At 35.3% G+C, this 21,459-nt stretch overlaps 2 protein-coding genes across 2 annotated transcripts in view; both read left to right on the forward strand.

Annotated features, from left to right (window-relative positions):
* The first annotated feature begins 2,879 nt into the window (after positions 1-2,879).
* Positions 2,880-3,983, forward strand: LOC127718682 (craniofacial development protein 2-like). Its single transcript, XM_052224736.1, has one exon. It carries the CDS (start codon positions 2,880-2,882, stop codon positions 3,981-3,983), a length of 1,104 nt encoding a protein of 367 aa, XP_052080696.1.
* A 15,735-nt stretch (positions 3,984-19,718) lies between these two features.
* The window catches only part of LOC127717627 (uncharacterized), a 49,630-nt gene continuing 47,889 nt past the window's right edge, over positions 19,719-21,459 (forward strand). The window contains exon 1 of the mRNA XM_052223349.1: positions 19,719-19,900. Within this exon, the coding sequence (XP_052079309.1) occupies positions 19,813-19,900 (88 nt within the window). The 5' untranslated portion in view covers positions 19,719-19,812. The remainder of the gene's footprint in view (positions 19,901-21,459) is intronic.

Genomic DNA, 21,459 nt, shown 5'->3' on the forward strand with positions numbered 1-21,459 from the left:
ACGTTTAATCTACATAAGACTCACCAGTGTCGCTAAATTTGAAACAGTTTTAAGACCAAATAAAAAACAAAGTTTAAGAGCATTATAAAAAAAACAAAATTACAAAGACTCATAAATCTTTTCTCATTTACAAGTCAAGACAAAACAAACCTGGATAACCTCATTTTACCAAAAACGGCAAGAGAACGGTTGCTTCGAAAGGGTTAGCATCTTGTACTATGCGTATCTCTACGTCCATGAGAATTCCAACTCAGTCAAAATATCCCGAAAGTGTTTAAGTATAGGACATAATCAGCAAATTAGTTTTTGTTTGAAAGGGGTTCGTGTTTCTCATGTTCAGATTTCATTGTTGTACAGTGTTCTTTATATTTTTTCAAAAGGTATGTTATTTCCACCGGTAAAAGTCTAACTTATTCTTCGATCTGAAAAAAAAAGTGTTTCAGTTCCAAACAAATGTTTCAGTTTAAAGGTTAGAAAATTTACATGAACAATGGTCTACGAATTTATTGCTGTGTTACAGTCAGATGAGTGGGAGCCAATTACCAATCCACTTATCTCCTGAATTGATTTGTCAAAATGTTTTATAGGTGTAACGCAAAGTGTGTCAAATGTGGAGCGCAAGACCTTTTTACCATTCCGATGCACTTGAGATCACCTCCGATTTTGGGGGGATTTGTGTTGCTTTTATGTACTTGAGATTTTGTTTGTCTCAGTCAAAACGTCCCGATATAAAAGTGTAAAAAATCCATAAACTCACAGATCAGACAATTATCCTAGGACCTCGTAAAAAGACGATACGAACAGGAATCTTATCGGGCGACAAATTCATGGTGGTGACTATAAACTTGTGTACTGTCGACGGCATTCAATTTTATGTCCCACCTACGATAGTACCGCTTCAGGTTAAAGTTTGTGGTTAAGGTAGTTTGTGATGAAGTTGAAGTCCAATCAACTTGAAACTTGATACACATGTTTCCTATGATATGATCTTTCAAATTTTAATGCCAAATTAGAGTTTCGACTCCATTTTCACGGTCTACTGAACATAGAAAATGATATTGCGAATGATTATAATTTAATTTTGAAATGTGTCGTAAGTAAACAAAAAGGCGGTAGTTAAACATATAGATAAGCCTGCTATATGATGTTCTTTATGAGGGTTTTGTGTCATTTTGAGTACCCAGTATAAAGACTAGAGATTTGAATCGTCTTTTTGAATGTTGATACTTAAGGAGAGAAGGAGAGAAGGATGGCTTTGTGATTTTTCCAGAATGTTTCCATGTATACATGGGATTCCTGTATTATCTGTGATTTGATAGTTTTTTGTTGCGATAGAAATGATGATGTTTACATATAAAAACAATATTGTTGTTCGTGTTGCTCAGTCTTACACTTCAATTAAGTGTTTGTGGTTTTTGCCATTCTGTCTGTTTTGGTTTTGTTTTGTCATAGCGTTGTATAGATAGTGTATGTTCGACTTATAAGTTGTGCATGATCCCTTGATATATTCTTCGCCTCTTTTTTTAACAAGCTGTTATAAACACTTCATGTCATAAATAATTAAACCATTGATAGAGAATAGGTTTTTAATTGAACTGCTTGTTGGAAATTGAACCAAATGAAGTTGATTAAGAAAACGCAATTCCAAATATTTTAGCAAATGCGATGTGAATGAGATGGATCTATCGTTCGTCTACACTACTATGAAATTTATGACGTATTATAGTCAAAAAAGGTTTCTTCATTTTAATCAAATTAATTGATATGCAGCAGACCGGCATTATATGTATAACTATGAGCCATAACAGATTATTTACTTCAAGTTGATAAGTTACAGTTTATCAATTTTACTAACTATTCTAAGGTTCAACAATATTTGTTCATCTAAAGCGTATCCAATGCACGTTATTCCGAAACAATGTATCTGGCACAGGAACATCGGTAGCATACGTTTTAATTTGATTTTTGGAAATCATTATAAATAGTCTGATTGCCAGTATTATAGTGATTAAGATGATAACACTATGTTGACTGCTGTACCCCTATTTTTGACATTTTTACCTATTGTGTCTGTTTGTTTTGTTCACGCATCGTTGTCAATATAATGGAATTTGATGCGACTGTCATACAAGTGAGAGGTTTAGCTAGCTATAAAACCAGGTTCAATCCACCATTTTCTACATAAGAAAATGCCTGTACCAAGTCAGGAATATGACAGTTGTTATCCATTCGATTGATGTGTTTGAGCTTTTGATTTTGCCATTTGATTAGGGACTTTCCTTTTTGAATTTTCTTAGGAATTCAGTTATTTTGTGATTTTACTTTTCACAAAAGCTGGAAATTATTGAAAGTATATTGCTCTAGTAAAATAGTTTTATCCACATACATTGAGCCTCGAATTTGACCATAACAAATTTCCCTTCAACGTCCCGTTTATTTGTAAGTAAATTTAAACAAATACCAAAAGGAAAAACGAAACTAATCCAAAAAGAAAACAAAACGCAAGGACAAACCACAGTTAAAAAAATCACACAAAATTCAAAGATTGAGCACCAAGAATCCTATAAAAGGCGGAGTGCGGTTGCTTCAGATAAAACTGGCATTTTGAATTACTAGTGCCTAATAATTGTAAAACATATCATTTTAAAAAGAATTGGGAATTCTTGAATGGTATGTGCTAATCACCTTGCCCTGTAAAGAATCAGCTGATTACAGAAACTTATACAGTCGTTAAACATGCTTGCCCTTCTAGGGTTGGAGCAGAAGTTGTTTTTAAAGCAACTGACCGCCATGCAATGCAGAGAATGACGTCTAATAAACCGATACCACTGTTTTCGCCCAAAAAAGTCACTAAAGTTGCGCAATGGAATTTACGCACAATGTATGAATGCAGAAAATGTGCTCAGATAGCAAAGGAGATGAGAAACTATGATATAAACATACTTGGCATAAGTGAAGCAAGATGGAACCAAAGTGGAGTTTTGACACTGGAAACAGGTGAGGAGATTCTATACTCGGGAAACCCCAATGAAAATGATTATCACTCCAAAGGAGTAGCAGTAATGCTTTCCAACACATCAAAGAAGAGCCTGATGGAATGGGAACCAGTAAGTGAGAGAATGATGTGGGTGAGACTAAAAGCTAAGTGCCAAAACATAACTATCATACAGTGTTATGCACCAACCAATGATGCCGAAGAGGATGTAAAGGAATGTTTTAATGAACAACTACAACATGTTTGGGACAAAATCCCCAAAAGAGACATCAAAATAGTCATGGGTGATATGAATGCTAAGATTGGAAAAGAGAACAAGGACAGAGAGAAAACATTAGGAAAACATGGTCTAGGAGAAATAAATGAGAATGGAGAAAAGCTAGTTGAATTCTGTGAGCTGAATGAGCTTGTAATAGGAGGCAGTTTATTTCCACAGAAGAATATACATAAGGAGACATGGGAATCACCTGATGGAAGAACAAAAAATCAGATTGACCACATCATGATAAGTCAGAGATGGAGAAGCTCACTTCAAGACGTTAGAGTTATGAGAGGAGCAGATATCAGCTCAGACCACCATCATAGCATAGCCAAAGTAAAAATAAAACTTGCAAAAGGGACCAAAGTCGAACAAAAACGTATAAAGTATAATGTGGAGAAGCTCAAAGACCTACATCTCAAAGATCAATTCCAAATCGAGCTCAGAAACAGATTTGAAGTACTTAAAGATGTGCCAGACCTGGACATGAATAATGAATGGAAAGTGGAAAGAGACATCATCAAGGAAGTGTGTGAAGATGTACTTGGAAGAAAAACTAACAAAAAGAAAGATTGGATATCACATGGAACATGGGATAAAGTAGAAGAGAGAAGGAAAATGAAGGAAAAGGTAAACAATGCAAGAACAAGGGCTCAGAAACAAGAAGCACAAAACAAACACCAGTTCCTCAACAAAGAAGTGATAAAATGCTGTAGGAAAAATATGTAAATGACCTTGCAACTGAAGCAGAATTTGCTGCATATAAGGGCGACATCAAAACCTTGTACAATATCACCAAAACTCTTAGTAAACGTAAAACAGCTAAATCTAAACCAGTAAAGGATAAAGATGGAAAAGTCCTAACCGATCTTAACGAACAGATGGAAAGATGGAATGAATAATTTATCAATCTTCTAAATAGACCAGAACCAGACCAACCAGTAAGAGTAGAGCCAGCTGGGGAAGATTTGAACATAAAAATAGATAATATCAAGAAATATGAAGTGAAAAAGGCCATTAAATCACTTAAAAATGGAAAATCCGCAGGCATAGATGCAATACCACCTGAAGCTTTCAAATCCGGAGGCAATGAAATAATAGAACATATGTACAAACTCCTGAATAAAATCTAGCAGGAAGAAAAGTTACCAACGGAATGGTTAAAGGGTTTGTTAGTAAAGCTGCCAAAGAAAGGAGATTTAGGGTTATGTGAGAATTGGAGAGGCATAACACTTCTATCAGTAGCTAGTAAAATACTGTGCAAAATTATACTCAGCCGAATTAAATATGCAATTGATCAGGTACTAAGAGATGAACAAGCAGGTTTCAGATCAAACAGAAGCTGCACTGACTAAATAGCAACACTACGTACCATCATTGAACAATCAGTAGAATGGCAATCATCCCTCTACATTAACTTCGTCGATTTTGAAAGGGCGTTCGATAGTGTCAACAGAGAAGGGTTGTGGCAACTGCTAAGGCATTATGGTATACCAACAAAAATTGTGAACATGATCAAGTCATTGTACGAGGATTTCACAGTACAGTTGATACATGAATCATCATTCACCAACCCTTTACATGTAAATACTGGTGTGAAACAAGGCTGCTTACTCTCCCCTACGCTATTCTTGATAGCTATAGACTGGGTAACTAAGCAAGCACTAGATACTACACCAAGAGGTATACAGTGGAACTTCGCACAAAGACTAGAAGACCTAGATTTTGCAGATGACCTGGCTCTGTTATCTCACCTTTTGAAAGACATGAGAGACAAAACCACCAAACTCCATGAAACAGGAAAAAAACTAGGGCTAAAAATCAACAGTAAGAAGACAAAAATTTTGAAAGTAAAGACCAGAAAAGGAGGAACAGTGTCAATTGAAGGAGAAGATATTGAAGAAGTAGACCAATTTACGTATTTGGGAAGCATCATGGATAGAACTGGTGGGACAGATGCAGACATCTGAACAAGAATAAGTAAAGCTCGACAAGCCTTTGCTATGCTGAAGCCAGTTTGGAAATCCACAGCATTTACAGAAAACACCAAAATTCGAATTTTCAACACCAATGTAAAATCAGTCCTTTTTTATGGAGCAGAAACCTGGAGACTTACAGCAGGGGTACAACATCAAATCCAGGTTTTTATCAACAAATGCCTGCGCCAAATTTTTAAATTTTGGTGGCCAGAAACAATTAGTAACAAATGCTTATGGGAAAGGACCAACCAGGTTCAGCAATTAAACAGCTAAAGAGAAGAACATGGCAATGGATTGGGCACACTTTGAGGAAACCTGTAGGTACCATCACTAGACAAGCATTAGAATGGAACCCCTAAGGACATCGGAGACCGGGGAGACCATTTCACAGATGGAGAAGATCAAGGCACCAGGAGCTGGAGGAGATTGGATATACCTGGAACGAAGCAAAAAGAATAGCCTAAAATAGAGTAAGGCGGAAAGCGACTGTGGCAGCCCTATGTTCCACAAAGAATGAAGAGGATTAAGTCAAGTAAGTCATGTGCTGTACGGTTTCAGTAAATATAATCCTATTTCTATTAGGTTATGATTATTGGGAGTATATTACATCAAAAACAGGAATAACCATTAAAATATAGAAAGTATAATAGACAACACAAACCAATATCACATGACTCCACCGAAAAAAAAAGACGTACAAATAATGACAGCAACAGATAACACATGGAGCAGATAGCCCGACTTGGAACATGCACAACATGTGATGCAGTTAAGGCCCGACTTGAAACAAACACAACATGTGGTGCGGTTAACGTCTGACTTGAAACAGGAACAACATGTGGTGCGGTTAAGCCAGAGATAGAACAGGCACAACATGTGGTGTGGTTAAAGCCCGACTTGAAACAAGCACAAGATGTGGTGCGATTAAAGCCCGACTTGAAACAGGAACAACATGTTGTGTGGTTAAAGTCCGACTTGTAACAAACACATGTGTTGAGGTAAAAGTCAGACTTGAAACAGGAGCAACATGTGGTGCGGTTAATATCTGACTTGAAACAGGAGCAACAAGTGGTGCGATTAGGAGCGAGATAGAACAGGCACAACATGTGGTGCAGTTAAAGTCCAACTTGGAACAAGCACATATTGTAGTGCGATTAAATCCGACTTGGAACAGGCACAACATGTGATGCAGTTAAAACCAGATTTGGAACAGGCAAAACATGTAGTGCAGTTAGAGTCAGAATTGGAACAGGCACAACATGTGGTGAAATTAAAGTCCGACTTGAAAAAGGAACAATATGTGGTGTGGTAAGTCCCAACATGGAACAGGCATAACATGTAGTGGTTAAAGCCCGACTTGATACAGGCACAATTTGTGATGTGGTGCGGTAAAAACTCGACTTGGAACATACACAACATGTTGCGTGGGTAAAGTCCTACTTGGAACAAGCACAAAGTATGGTGCGGTGAAATCCCGATTTAGAATGGACACAACATGTGATGCGATTAAAGCCGGACTTGGAACAGGCACAACATGTAAGGTGGTTAAAGCCTGATTTAGGACAGGCACAACATGAGGTGCAGTTAAAGTTTGACATAGAACAGCCACACCATGTGGTGCGTTTAAAGTCAGCATTCGAAAAGGCACAACATATGGTGCTGTTTAAGTCCACCTTGAAACACAAACAACATGTGGTGCGGTTATGCCGGACATAGAACAGGAACAACATGTGGTGAGGTTAAAGCCCTACTTGGAACGAACACAACATTGTCAAGTGGTATGGTTGAACAAGCACAAAATGTGGTGCGGTAAATGCACATCTTGGAACAGGCACATGTGATGCGGTTAAAGTCCGACTTGGAACAGACACAACATAAGATGCGGTTAAAGCCAGACTTAGAACAGGCACAATATATGGTGCGGTTAAAGTCAACATTTGAGCAGGCACATGCGGTGTGGTTAAGACCCGGCTTAAAACAGACACAACATATGGTGCGTTTAAGGTCTGACTTGAAACAAGAACATATTGTGGTGCGCTCAAAGCCCGACTTGGACCAGGCACAACGTGTGGTGCAATTAAAGCCCGACTTAGAGCAGGAACACCATGGAGTGTGGTTAAAGTCCGACATTGAACAGACACAACATGTGGTGCGATTAAAACCCAATTTGGAACAAGCACATATTGTGGTGGGGTTAAGGTCTGACTTGGAACAGGTACCACATGTTGTGCGGCTAACGTTTGACATTGAACAGCAACAACATGTGGTACGGTTAAGGTCTGATTGGATGCAGATAAAGCCCGACTTGGAACAGACACAACATGTGGTGCAGTTAAGGTCTGACTTGAATGCAAATAAAGCCCGACTTGGAACAGACACAACATGTGGTGCTGTTTAGGTCTGAATTAAATGCAGATAAAGCCCGACTTGGAACAGATGCAACATGTTGTGCGGTTGAGGTCTGACTTTGATGCAGATAAAACCCGACTTGGAACAGACACAACATGTGGTGCGGTTAAGGTCTGACTTGGAACAAGCGCAACATGTAATGCGCTTTAAGTCCGCATTTGACCAGGCACAACATGTGGTGCGGTTAAGGTCAGACTTGGATGCAGTTAAAATCCGATTTGAACTAGGAATAATATGCGGTGTGGTAAAAGTCCGACTTGGAACATGCAGAACATGTGGTGCGGTTAAAGCCGGACTTGGAACAGGCACAACATGTGGTGCCGTTAAAGTCCGGCTTGGAGCAGGAATAATATGTGATGCGGTTCAAGCTAGACTTGGAACAGACACAACATGTATAGCGGTTAAAGTCCGACTTAGAACAGGAACACCATGTGGTGCGGTTAAATTTCGTCCTGAAGCAGGAATAACATGTGGTGCGGTTGAAGTCCGACTTGGAACAGGCACAACATATAGTGCGGTTAAACACGTATTGAGTGCACAAAATCTCAAACTCCAGACGAGATCATGAGGGCAGTATTTGTCAGAGGCAGATAATATTAGAAATCATCCGACCATCTTCAGAAAGAACCATTTTCACTATATTAGTTAGTATATCACGTCTGCAGCCCTTGCTTTTGAAAGCAATGACACTTTTAGTTATTCGTTTTAATAATAATGATGATTAAATTTTTAATGTGAATCTTAACACATGGTAGACAGTGAAACGAATATAGGATAATGATGTATGATGTATTATGATGCGTGTAATAAATGTAATAAATTATTTTGGTTATTTAAACAGGTAAAACTGTTGAAGCTTTAACTCATTTGATGTTACTCTGATCAACTGGTGAGGTTAAACACTATATAAGCGCCATTAGCTATGATCAACTGGTGAGGTTAAACACTATATATGCGCCATTAGCTATGATCAACTGGTGAGGTTAAACACTATATATGCGCCATTACATATGATCAACTGGTGAGGTTAAACACTCTATATGCGCCATTAGCTATGATCAACTGGTGAGGTTAAACACTATATATGCGCCATTAGCTATAATCAACTGGTGAGGTTAAACACTATATATGCGCCATTAGCTATGATCAACTGGCTGGTGAGGTTAAACACTATATATGCGCCATTAGCTATGATCAACTGGTGAGGTTAAACACTATATATGCGCCATTAGCTATGATCAACTGGTGAGGTTAAGCACTATATATTCGTCCTTGGCTATGATCAATTGGTGAGGTTAAACACTATATATGTGACCTTGGCTATGATCGACTGGTGAGGTTAAACACTATATATGCGACCTTGGCTATGATCAACTGGTGAGGTTAAACACTATATATGCGCCATTAGCTATGATCAACTGGTGAGGTTAAACACTATATATGCGCCATTAGCTATGATCAACTGGTGAGGTTAAACACTATATATGCGCCATTAGCTATGATCAACTGGCTGGTGAGGTTAAACACTATATATGCGCCATTAGCTATGATCAACTGGTGAGGTTAAACACTATATATGCGCCATTAGCTATGATCAACTGGCTGGTGAGGTTAAACACTATATATGCGCCATTAGCTATGATCAACTGGTGAGGTTAAACACTATATATGCGCCATTAGCTATGATCAACTGGTGAGGTTAAGCACTATATATTCGTCCTTGGCTATGATCAATTGGTGAGGTTAAACACTATATATGTGACCTTGGCTATGATCGACTGGTGAGGTTAAACACTATATATGCGACCTTGGCTATGATCAACTGGTGAGGTTAAACACTATATATGCGCCATTAGCTATGATCAACTGGTGAGGTTAAACACTATATATGCGCCATTAGCTATGATCAACTGGTGAGGTTAAACACTATATATGCGCCATTAACTATGATCAACTGGTGAGGTTAAACACTATATATGCGCCATTAGCTATGATCAACTGGTGAGGTTAAACACTATATATTCGAGCTTGGCTATGATCAACTGGTGAGGTTAAACACTATATATGCGACCTTGGCTATGATCGACTGGTGAGGTTAAACACTACTAGTATATATGCGACCTTGGCTATGATCAACTGGTGAGGTTAAACACTATATATGCGCCATTAGCTATGATCAACTGGTGAGGTTAAACACTATATATGCGCCATTAGCTATGATCAACTGGTGAGGTTAAACACTATATATGCGCCATTAGCTATGATCAACTGGTGAGGTTAAACACTATATATTCGACCTTGGCTATGATCAACTGGTGAGGTTAAACACTATATATGCGACCTTGGCTATGATCGACTGGTGAGGTTAAACACTATATATGCGACCTTGGCTATGATCAACTGGTGAGGTTAAACACTATATATGCGCCATTAGCTATGATCAACTGGTGAGGTTAAACACTATATATGCGCCATTAGCTATGATCAACTGGTGAGGTTAAACACTATATATATTCGACCTTGGCTATGATCAACTGCTGAGGTTAAACACTATATATGCGATCTTGGCTATGATCGACTGGTGAGGTTAAACACTACTAGTATATATGCGACCTTGGCTATGATCAACTGGTGAGGTTAAACACTATATATGCGCCATTAGCTATGATCAACTGGCTGGTGAGGTTAAACACTATATATGCGCCATTAGCTATGATCAACTGGTGAGGTTAAACACTATATATGCGCCATTAGCTATGATCAACTGGTGAGGTTAAACACTATATATGCGCCATTAGCTATGATCAACTGGTGAGGTTAAACACTATATATTCGGCCTTGGCTATGATCAACTGGTGAGGTTAAACACTATATATGCGACCTTGGCTATGATCGACTGGTGAGGTTAAACACTATATATGCGACCTTGGCTATGATCGACTGGTGAGGTTAAACACTATATTTGCGCCATTAGCTATGATCAACTGGTGAGGTTAAACACTATATATGCGCCATTAGCTATGATCAACTGGTGAGGTTAAACACTATATATGCGCCATTAGCTATGATCAACTGGCTGGTGAGGTTAAACACTATATATGCGCCATTAGCCATGATCAACTGGTGAGGTTAAACACTATATATGCGCCATTAGCTATGATCAACTGGTGAGGTTAAACACTATATATTCGACCTTGGCTATGATCAACTGGTGAGGTTAAACACTAAATATGCGACCTTGGCTATGATTGACTGGTGAGGTTAAACACTACTAGTATATATGCGACCTTGGCTATGATCAACTGGTGAGGTTAAACACTTTATATGCGCCATTAGCTATGATCAACTGGTGAGGTTAAACACTATATATGCGCCATTAGCTATGATCAACTGGTGAGGTTAAACACTATATATGCGCCATTAGCTATGATCAACTGGTGAGGTTAAGTAATATATATGCGACCTTGGCTACTTAAGTATTCATATATCAGGAATTGATTTAAACAACGTATTTGTTTTTGTTAAAAAAATCTCAATCAATATTTTAAAATCTATTTACGAAATTACAACATGTGCAATAAAAAGGTAGGAAAAGAAATACCGTCTAATGTCTTTTTTCACGAGAAATATCATATTTACAATAAGGAACCAGATTACTTTGTGTGTTTCAGATACTTACATTCGAGGGCAGAATAGACGGAGGCAACACACTAGTATTATTGGTATTGGATATCAGTGATTGTGTAAGAAACTGAATTGTAAGTGAAATAGAAGGTAGTAATGATGAGCAGGCGTCGTTTGTGGTTTAAAATGTATAAAACTACCGAATAAAGCTTACCTTCTACTTAATAAATCGAGTTGAGTTCCTGGGTCGAACATCTGAAATACGGTGGTAACAGTTTGAGAAATCACATGACAAAGCTTTTCAACTTAGTTTGTTTCAACTTTTATTCTCCCAAATCTTGGAAATCAAGTTTGGAAATCAAGTTTGATTGTCCCTTTATTTAAAGGAGGAAAGAAATGTAAAAGTGATCCAAACTCATATCGAGGAATAAGTTTAGCACCGTGTATCGGAAAAGTGTTTGATAAAATCATTGATTTAAAACTTGAATTGAAAAAAGACAACAAATGCTTTCCAAACCCACAGCAAACGGCATATCAGCAGTGTCTATCGTGTTTACATACATAATTTAATATCCATGAATCCATTTATCACCATCTTGAAAGACTAGGAAATGTTATTGTTGTTTTACTTGATTCAACAAAAGCATTTGATACGGTTTGGCACAATGGAATGTTGTATAAACTGCTTGAATATAGAGTAACAGGAAAATTATGGTTGCTTATAGCTAATATGTACTCGGACGCTAAAAGTGCAGTTCTTTATAATGGTCAAATCTCACGTTTCTTCCCAGTTTATCGTGGTGTTCGCCAAGGGAGCAGCTTATCATCTAAATTGTATCTGTTATACATTAATGACTTGTTAGAAGAGCTCTCCGACTGTAGACGTGGCATACTCGTAACGGACATTCATATTTCATCACCCGTTCAAGCAGATGATATCGTTTTGATCAGTACTAGCTGTTGTTACATGCAAACGATGGTAACAGTATGCGAAAATTAAAGCATTGATTGGAAATTTAAGTTTAACCCACTGAAAAGCATTCAACTTAATTTTTCCAAATCAAAACAACATACGGATATTCTACTGTACAACAGCAGCATACAATTGGATATTTCCGCAAGGCACGTAGGAGTGCTATTGAACAGTAACCTTAATTCTATAGACAGAACACTTCAAGCCTGCAGAACATTACGATCTTCAGCATTAGGGTTAATCAAATCAGGTGTACATCCTTCCGTTATCAGTATTGACACTTGTAACCGTATAGTTCGTCAGGTGTGTTTCACGAAAGCTTTTTTCGGATGTGAATTGTAGACCGAAATTACCAACACCGAGATTTTGTTACTAGAACGTGCACAGCGATATGTGTGTAAATCAATACAGGGTCTACCAAGCCAAACTATATCTGATATGGTAAATGCGTTGATTGGCTGGAAGTCCGCCGAGTCATACATAGATGAACGGAAATTATTATTTCTTGGAAAGTTAGTGTTAATGAAAGACTCAATGCTTCCGAAGCAGATATTTCTTACCCGAGCTATGGAATTTAAATATAACTGTGTGAAACACAAGCTTGGGTTTATTCCTGATATACATAGAATTTTGATCAATTATAGATTGTCAGACTTTGATACTTACCTGAGTACAGGTCATTTCCCAACTTACATTCAATGGAAGAAGAAAGTCAAAGTTGCCGTCCAAGAACCGAGGAATCGTTGTGGCGTTTCAGGACACAAATAGACAAAGATTTTAAATTCTTCAGTCGTATACATACACTTTCAAAAGGTCTTCATCCTGCTTGGACTTTTAGCCGAAAACATCCATTACTTATAGAACAGTGCCGTTTTATTGTCAATCTATGTACATTAACCCGTCCATACGAAGAACCATATTTTCTGTGTGACAAATGCGGAAGGTTTTTCGGTGATATAACTGTTCACATCGTACTCTCTTGTGAAACTTTCCAGTCAAAAAGGTACAAGTTTTGGTGTGATTTTAATAGATATAGGTCCAATCGAATTCAGTGCTTATCTACATAGTTTAACTGACGAAGACTTTTTAGCATGCATCTTATCATGTCGTACAGACTTCGATCTAGACGAAGATGAACGGACTATGTTTCAAAAGGCCTGCATCACAAACATATACTGGATGTGTCCGACTTGAATTGAATGAATGGAACAATTTCTACATATTGGACAATAATTTGTGTAAAAAATTCTACTGTGTGAACATTGCTACTTTCTTAGGCTGGTAAACATTTAATTTTCTTCTCTGGTTACGCATTCTTCACGTTTATATATTTATGTAAAGGTTAATTTTGATATATTGTTTGTAAATATACTGTCCTATCTTCCAACTTTACTTTCACTATCGATCTAACTAATGCTCTTCATTATTGGAGGAAATAAAGATATACATATATATATATATATATATATATTCCGACTTCCAACTAAAGCGACCCATAGCAGGAAAAAAAATCAAAAATACATAAAGAGGAATTATTTTTACACCAGAAGATACAATACTTTGAGTTAGCATTTATAAAGTATGACCCTTTAGTATATCAATATAAGCTGTATGTGCTGTCTGTAGTATCAATATTACTAGCCAGTGAAATCTTAGTCTGTAGTATCAATATTACTAGCCAGTGAAATCTAAGTCTGAAGTATCAATATGACTAGCCAGTAAAATCTCAGTCTGTAGTATCAATATTACTAGCTAGTGAAATCTCAGTCTGTAGTATCAATATGACTAGCCAGTGAAATTTCAGTCTGTAGTATCAATATTACTAGCCAGTGAAATCTCAGTCTGTAGTATCAATATGACTAGCCAGTAAAATCTCAGTTTGTAGTATTAATATTAGTAGCCAGTGAAATCTCAGTCTGTAGTATCAATATGACTAGCCAGTGAAATCTCAGTTTGTAGTATTAATATTACTAGCCAGTGAAATCTCAGTCTGTAGTATCAATATTACTAGCCAGAGAAATCTCAGTCTGTAGTATCAATATTACTAGCCAGTGAAATCTCAGTCTGTAGTATCAATATTACTAGCCAGAGAAATCTCAGTCTGTAGTATCAATATTACTAGCCAGTGAAATCTCAGTCTGTAGTATCAATAGTACTAGCTAATAAAATCTCAGTCTGTACTATCAATATGACTAGCCATTGAAATTTCAGGCTGTAGTATCAATATTACTAGCCAGTGAAATCTCAGTCTGTAGTATCAATATAACTAGCTAATAAAATCTCAGTCTGTAGTATCAATATGACTAGCCAATGAAATCTCAGTCTGTAGTATCAATATTACTAGCCAATGAAATATTAGTCTGTAGAATCAATATTACAAGCCAATGAAATCTAAGTCTGTAGTATCAATATTACTAGCAAGTGAAATCTCAGTCTGTAGTATCAATATTACTAGCCAGTGAAATCTCAGTCTGTTGTATCAATATTACTAGCCAGTGAAATTTCAGTCTGTAGTACCAATATTACTAGCCAGTGAAATCTCAGTCTGTAGTATCAATACGACTAGCCAGTGAAATCTCAGTCTGTAGTATCAATATAACTAGCCAGTGAAATCTCAGTCTGTAGTATCAATATTACTAGCCAGAGAAATCTCAGTCTGTAGTATCAATATTACTAGCCAGTGAAATCTCAGTCTGTAGTATCAATATTACTAGCCAGAGAAATCTCAGTCTGTAGTATCAATATTACTAGCCAGTGAAATCTCAGTCTGTAGTATCAATATTACTAGCCAGAGAAATCTCAGTCTGTAGTATCAATATTACTAGCCAGTGAAATCTCAGTCAGTAGTATCAATATTACTAGCTAATAAAATCTCAGTCTGTACTATCAATATGACTAGCCATTGAAATTTCAGGCTGTAGTACCAATATTACTAGCCAGTGAAATCTCAGTATGTAGTATCAATATGACTAGCCAGTGAAATCTCAGTCTGTAGTATCAATATTACTAGCCAATGAAATCTCAGTCTGTAGTATCAATATTACTAGCCAATGAAATATATGTCTGTAGCATCAATATTACAAGCCAATGAAATCTAAGTCTGTAGTATCAATATTACTAGCAAGTGGAATCTCAGTCTGTAGTATCAATATTACTAGCCAGTGAAATCTCAGTCTGTAGTATCAATATTACTAGCCAGTGAAATCTCAGTCTGTAGTATCAATATTACTAGCCAATGAATCTTAGTCTGTAGTATCAATATTACAAGCCAATGAAATCTAAGTCTGTAGTATCAATATTACAAGCCAGTGAAATCTAAGTCTGTAGTATCAATATTACTAGCCAGTGAAATTTCAGTCTGTAGTATCAATATCACTAGCCAATGAAATCTCACTCTGTAGTATCAATATCATAATGCTAGCTAATGATCTCATTGTCTTGACTAGTTTTATAATTTGTATTCTCAGCACCTTCTGTAATTGTACTTAACAAAATAATAAGCAGGAGGTTCAGTACTTACAAAACACATTTATTCCGGTATCAGTTTACCCGTAAAAATGCATATGTATGTGTTCACTTCCTGGCGATAGGTCAAACACAATATTTAAATATGGCTTATACAAAATATCTTGAGATTCACAGAGAGACAGTTCAGATCTAACAAATAAGATAACCACCTAAGAACTTGTTTATTCCCGCCAGGGGCCTCGTCTGACATATTGTAGTATATAAAACCTGTGTATTGCTAGATTGTAAGTTGACCTTTCATGTCCTTGTGTTACTATATCAATGATCATGATCTCCTTTTACGCATATTTGTATCTAGAGCATTATGGCAATACAAATAACCTTGACAAGCCTAAAAATTATTCAGTTCTTCAGAATGGCAAGACTATTTTGTTTCATTAATACATAAATGTCATCTAGTAGATTTGAATTTCATCGGTATGCTATCAACCACAATCAAATATTCCGAAGTCAGCATGATGTTGATTATGACCGAATTTGGTGCCAAATTAATAAAAAGGTTTCAGATAAGAGTTTTTATTAAGAAAATGCGTCTTCAAGGGTACCACATGATAGATTCAAATGGAATTGTGATGACTTACTTTAAATATATAGGACAAACTTCTTTATTTTGTTTTATTGATACAAATTAAAATAATGACTAAATTGGACATTTTGTAGATTTGAATTGCATTGGTAAATGTATGCTACCAACTAAAATGACAAATTTCAGCATATTAAGAATGATAATCAAATATGGTGCCGAATCAGATTGTAATTTAATTTTTTTGAAGAAAGTACGTCTTCGATGGACGACATTTTGCTCACTTCACAAGGACTTTTCAAATATACCCCGAGGGTGTCACCAGCCAAGTAGTAAACACTTTCGTGTTGACATGAACTATCATTGATATGGTCAGAAATATAAATTTACTGTAAAAAAAAAACATTGAATTTTACAAAACACTAAGGATTTTCTACCCCAGGAATTGACTACCTAAGCTTTTTTTTTAGACAAAATCTTTCGGAAGTTTTGGTCCTAAATGCTGTTCAACTTCGTACTTTATTTGTCCCTTTGGCGGTTTTGATTTAAGCGTCACCAAGGAATCTTTTATAGACGAAACGCGCGTCTGGCGCACCAAACTTTAATCATTGTATCTATTATATGTTTACTTATATACGTTTTTATTTAATAAAATCATTTTTAATCAAAACGCTGTATCGTTGTCTGATGTATTTATATTTCCTTAAATCATCATGATCATGGTACTCTATTGACAGGTATATGTTGGTTCATTCGGTGACAATTATGTTCGGTTACGTAAACGAAAAGCTTCAAATACTACCAACCATGCATTAAGTCAATTAAAAGGCAAAACACTAAAGAAAGTTACATTAACAATCTTGTTTGCACAATTCGTGGAATCGATTAGAAGGCAATAAACTAAAGAAAGTTACATCATCAATCACATTTACCAAATTCGTGGTTTGAAAAAAAAATAAATTAAAAACAAACCTTAACAATATTACCCTATATTCACCGCTGACAATAAGACATCATTTGGAAAGGAAAATTGAAAGTCATTGAATCTGCATCCCCCCCCCCAAAACAAAATCATTTTGTTATCATACAAAATTGCAATGCAACTTTCCGCTATTTGAGCTTTTATATAAAAAAAATATACTGCATTATTCACCTTTGCGGAACCAAATGAAGTAGGTTTCCAGGGTTCTTTTTCCTTCTGAAATTTGGCTTCAACCACTTTTCCCATGAGTAGTTTAAGTTTAAACATATTCTTTTTGCTCAAAGCAAAAAAGGATCAGACACAAGTAAAACATACTTATAAAGTCTTTTCCACAATACAATATATATAACAATACAAATTGAACATGAGCATGCATCATATAAATATAAATATTACTAAACTATACTGAAAAAAGAAAAGGGGATGAAGAAAGAACGACAGCTGAGACCATTAAAAAGAATAGCCCTTTCATTTAGATAGAAAGGACAATCAAAGTAAAAATGGTGGATGCCCTCAATATCCACACCACATTTACATGTTGGATCAGATATAATGTTAGCTCTAAACAAGTCACAATTCAAGAAAGATGCCGAACATCTAAATTGGGTTAATATTATATTCAATTTTCTTGGACCATATAAATAATGTTTAGATTGATTCTCATTTCGAATGTCGTGGTTTTTTAATTCTACTTTGAATTTTGATAACGAGTCTACATTTCGAACTGATATGTTCAAATAATTCCAAAGTTTAATTGTTGATGGGATAAATGATTGTGAAGTCAGTGTCAGCCTGCAAAATGGTAAAATGATATCTTGTCCATTTCGCAAGGGATATTGTGTTGTACTTTGAATTTTAGGGGGCACAAGGCTACATAAAATATTCAGGGGCATTATTATTCTGAATTTTATAAAATAATTGTAGTTTTCTTCTTTTACTTCGTTCCTCTAATGTTTCCCAACCAACCTCTTTTAAGACAGTCTCAGAGTGTGTGAAAACAGGCAAACCTGTTACAATTCATGCAGCTTCAAGTTGTAGCTGTTTTAATTTAATTGAATAACTTTTTCCGCAATTGTCCCATACTTCAGTTGCATATTCAAAAATTGGTCTAATAAATACTAGATATAATTTTCCAAATTTTGTCGGCTAAGTTGATATTTGAGTTTTCGCAGTATATTCAGATGTTGTTAACACTATTTAATGTATTTTCAACATGGTTGTTCCATTTTGCGTCACTTCTAAATGTAACCCCTAGATGCTTATGAGATCACACAATTGGTATTTTTTATTTACACCCCTTAATAATAAATAGTTATATAAAGATCTGCTCTTCGATAGAATGACAGACCCAGATGTGTTTTTTTATGTAGAACATATTGGAATATATAAAATTCACAATTATAGTTAATTATGTTTTTTTTTATTGGATTAGATAATGAAAGCGTGAAATATATTTTGATATTCAAAACTAATAAATTGTATTATTTCAAGTCCAGAAATTTCTATTAGAAGTTAAAAAGGAAATAAAAATCAATAATTTGAATTTTACTAATTCGTCGAAACAGAAATATGCGTAATGCTGGATGGAAAATTTTTGAAAACTACTAACGCGTCATTATCAATCGTCAATCAATCAATCCATCTATTTGAATGATCCTTACTCGTATTCACTACTTCCATCATGTTTTATGTGAATTGATAGATGAGGGTCTGGATGTGAGATGCTAAGATATAACGAATAGAGAATGGTGAGATGTTAAGATATAAAGAATAGAGAATAATGAGATGTTAAGATATAACGAATAAAGAATAATGAGATGTTAAGATATAACGAACAGGGAATAATGAGATGTTAAGATATAAAGAATAGAGAATGATGAGATGTTAAGATATAACGAATAAAGAATAATGAGATGTTTAGATATAAAGAATAGAGAATAATGGGCTTAAAAATTGAAGAATACAGAAACAAAGGACCCACCATCCAGACCCATATTGATTAATGACACATTTGTAGGCCATATAAAGCAAAATTGTTATTACTCGGATGTATATACTTCGATCTTAAAGTTTAGTGGTCACTAGCGGTCAAGCTAATTTGATAGTTGTTTCTATACACTCTGTCCTTGTTTACATGGTTAATGACAACAAAATAACGGTTATTTTTTGTAATTTTATGTACTTTATATCACTGTTAGTTTATACGAAGTTCAAATACTAATTGAGTAATTTTCTTTTATGTCGCTGCTACAACTATCGTCAGTTCTATTTATTAAAAACACTTTCGTTCAGAAGGTATCTAAAAGTATTCAACCATTTTAATATCATTATAAAGCACACTTCATCGTACTTCCCCCTGATCAAAGTGTAATCACCGCTGGTGGGAATTTAGATAACTTTATTTTTGTGAAACACATTTAATTTTTTTTTTAAATATATTAAAATTAATCGGTACACTTGACACAATGGAGTTCAAGGTCACCATCAAATGAAGCATGGAACATTTCATCGAGGGTTGAAAATTTGTCATTTATACGAAGATGAATGTTGGAGAATGTATATTTCTGTTGTCTATTTCATATACGTGTTCATTACAGCTTCATTCTTCAATACCAGTCATAACACGTGGTAAGTTAATATAGAAACCTTTATTTGATTAGGAAAAGCAACATTTTGCATTAAAAAAAAAGGAACTAATTTTCTTATATCTGTTATATATTAAGTTAAATCATGATAGTGCATCATAAGCCTATTTGGCTGGCTGAATCATTATGCTAATACTCAATGTACATTATATTGTTTATATTCAGGTTGCACTCTAATATACTATTTATTTATTCATTCATATAAAGAAGGGTGATTACGCTATCTATATATATATATATATATATATATATATACACTGTATTGTCAAAACAGTATCGTGATGAAGTACTTCGTCTGAGCTATTGTCAAGTTTGTTTTTTCTCAGGTACATGTGTTAGGTAAAATGTTAATTTATCGAAAATATATTAAACTTGTAAAGCAGGGTAAAATGTTCATATTATAATTTTAACTAAATTTACAGCCACCTGGTTCAACATTCAGTTATGTAACTAATTATATTTGCTTATAATGAACTGGATATAAGACATTTATTATTTATTATAATTGCTTATGATGGGGAATATTGATTGTATAATATTTCATGCATACTCGAATGCTTTTTAATCGAATCTTCATTGAAGGGTTGAACATAAAAAAGACATGCTTCTTGCTCAAGAATACAAAACATCTGAAATGACCCCAAAAACCTTGCAAAAATTCATAAATTCATAAAAGTATTTTAAAAAAGACATGCTCCCCCCATATGTGCAACGTTCTGATTCAACCACAAGAATTTAAGGAAAGGAATTTGAATTCAATTTCGTTATCTAATCACCAAAAAGCACTTAATGTAACAATTCTATATAAAAACAAAACCCTTACCACCAGGGGTCATACATGGAGTTTAATATAATTTACTAGCTATATGACAACTTAATTAGAAAGTTGTAGCTCTTCACGTGTTTCGATACTGTTACATCATTGAGCCTCCTCATGGGTTTTTGATTATGTGATTACTTGGCCGTTTTTATAGTGATTATTTGATTACCAGACCATATATTTCATGCTTATTTGGTTATTTGAAAAATCTAGGACTGTATTTTTGATAATTTAATTATCTTGTTTAAAAAAATGATTAATAATTATGTGATTATATTGGCAAAAAATTTGTGATTATGTGATTACTTGGACACCCCCATGAGGGGCTCATCATCGGCTTTCAAATCTTTTGAACGTATTTTGTGATGACAAATCCGGTAAAACGCATACAATTTATAAGGTGTTATTTCCCTTGTTTTTTTAACAGTAGCCGTTGACTGTTATCGAATAGAAGTGTGAAATACGATTATAATTATGTTCCGTTTATTGTAATCACTTCACATCCTTCTTTCCTCTTCTTTACCCAGTATGAACTTATCCTCGAACTGCGCATGTCACAGGATGTGCTTACCTTTCCTTGGTAAGTCAGTTGTACCGATATATGTGCTGCTCAAGCATTACTTTTCTGTTTACTGTTTTGCGAAACACTGTTGTCATTTCTTTTGCATCTTGGATCACGGTGTTAAATAATATTTTTTTATTCCAGATAATGATTTTTTATT

The sequence above is a fragment of the Mytilus californianus genome, unplaced genomic scaffold (assembly GCF_021869535.1).
Source record: "Mytilus californianus isolate M0D057914Y unplaced genomic scaffold, xbMytCali1.0.p SCAF_10, whole genome shotgun sequence".
NCBI classification, from domain to species: Eukaryota; Metazoa; Mollusca; class Bivalvia; order Mytilida; family Mytilidae; genus Mytilus; species Mytilus californianus.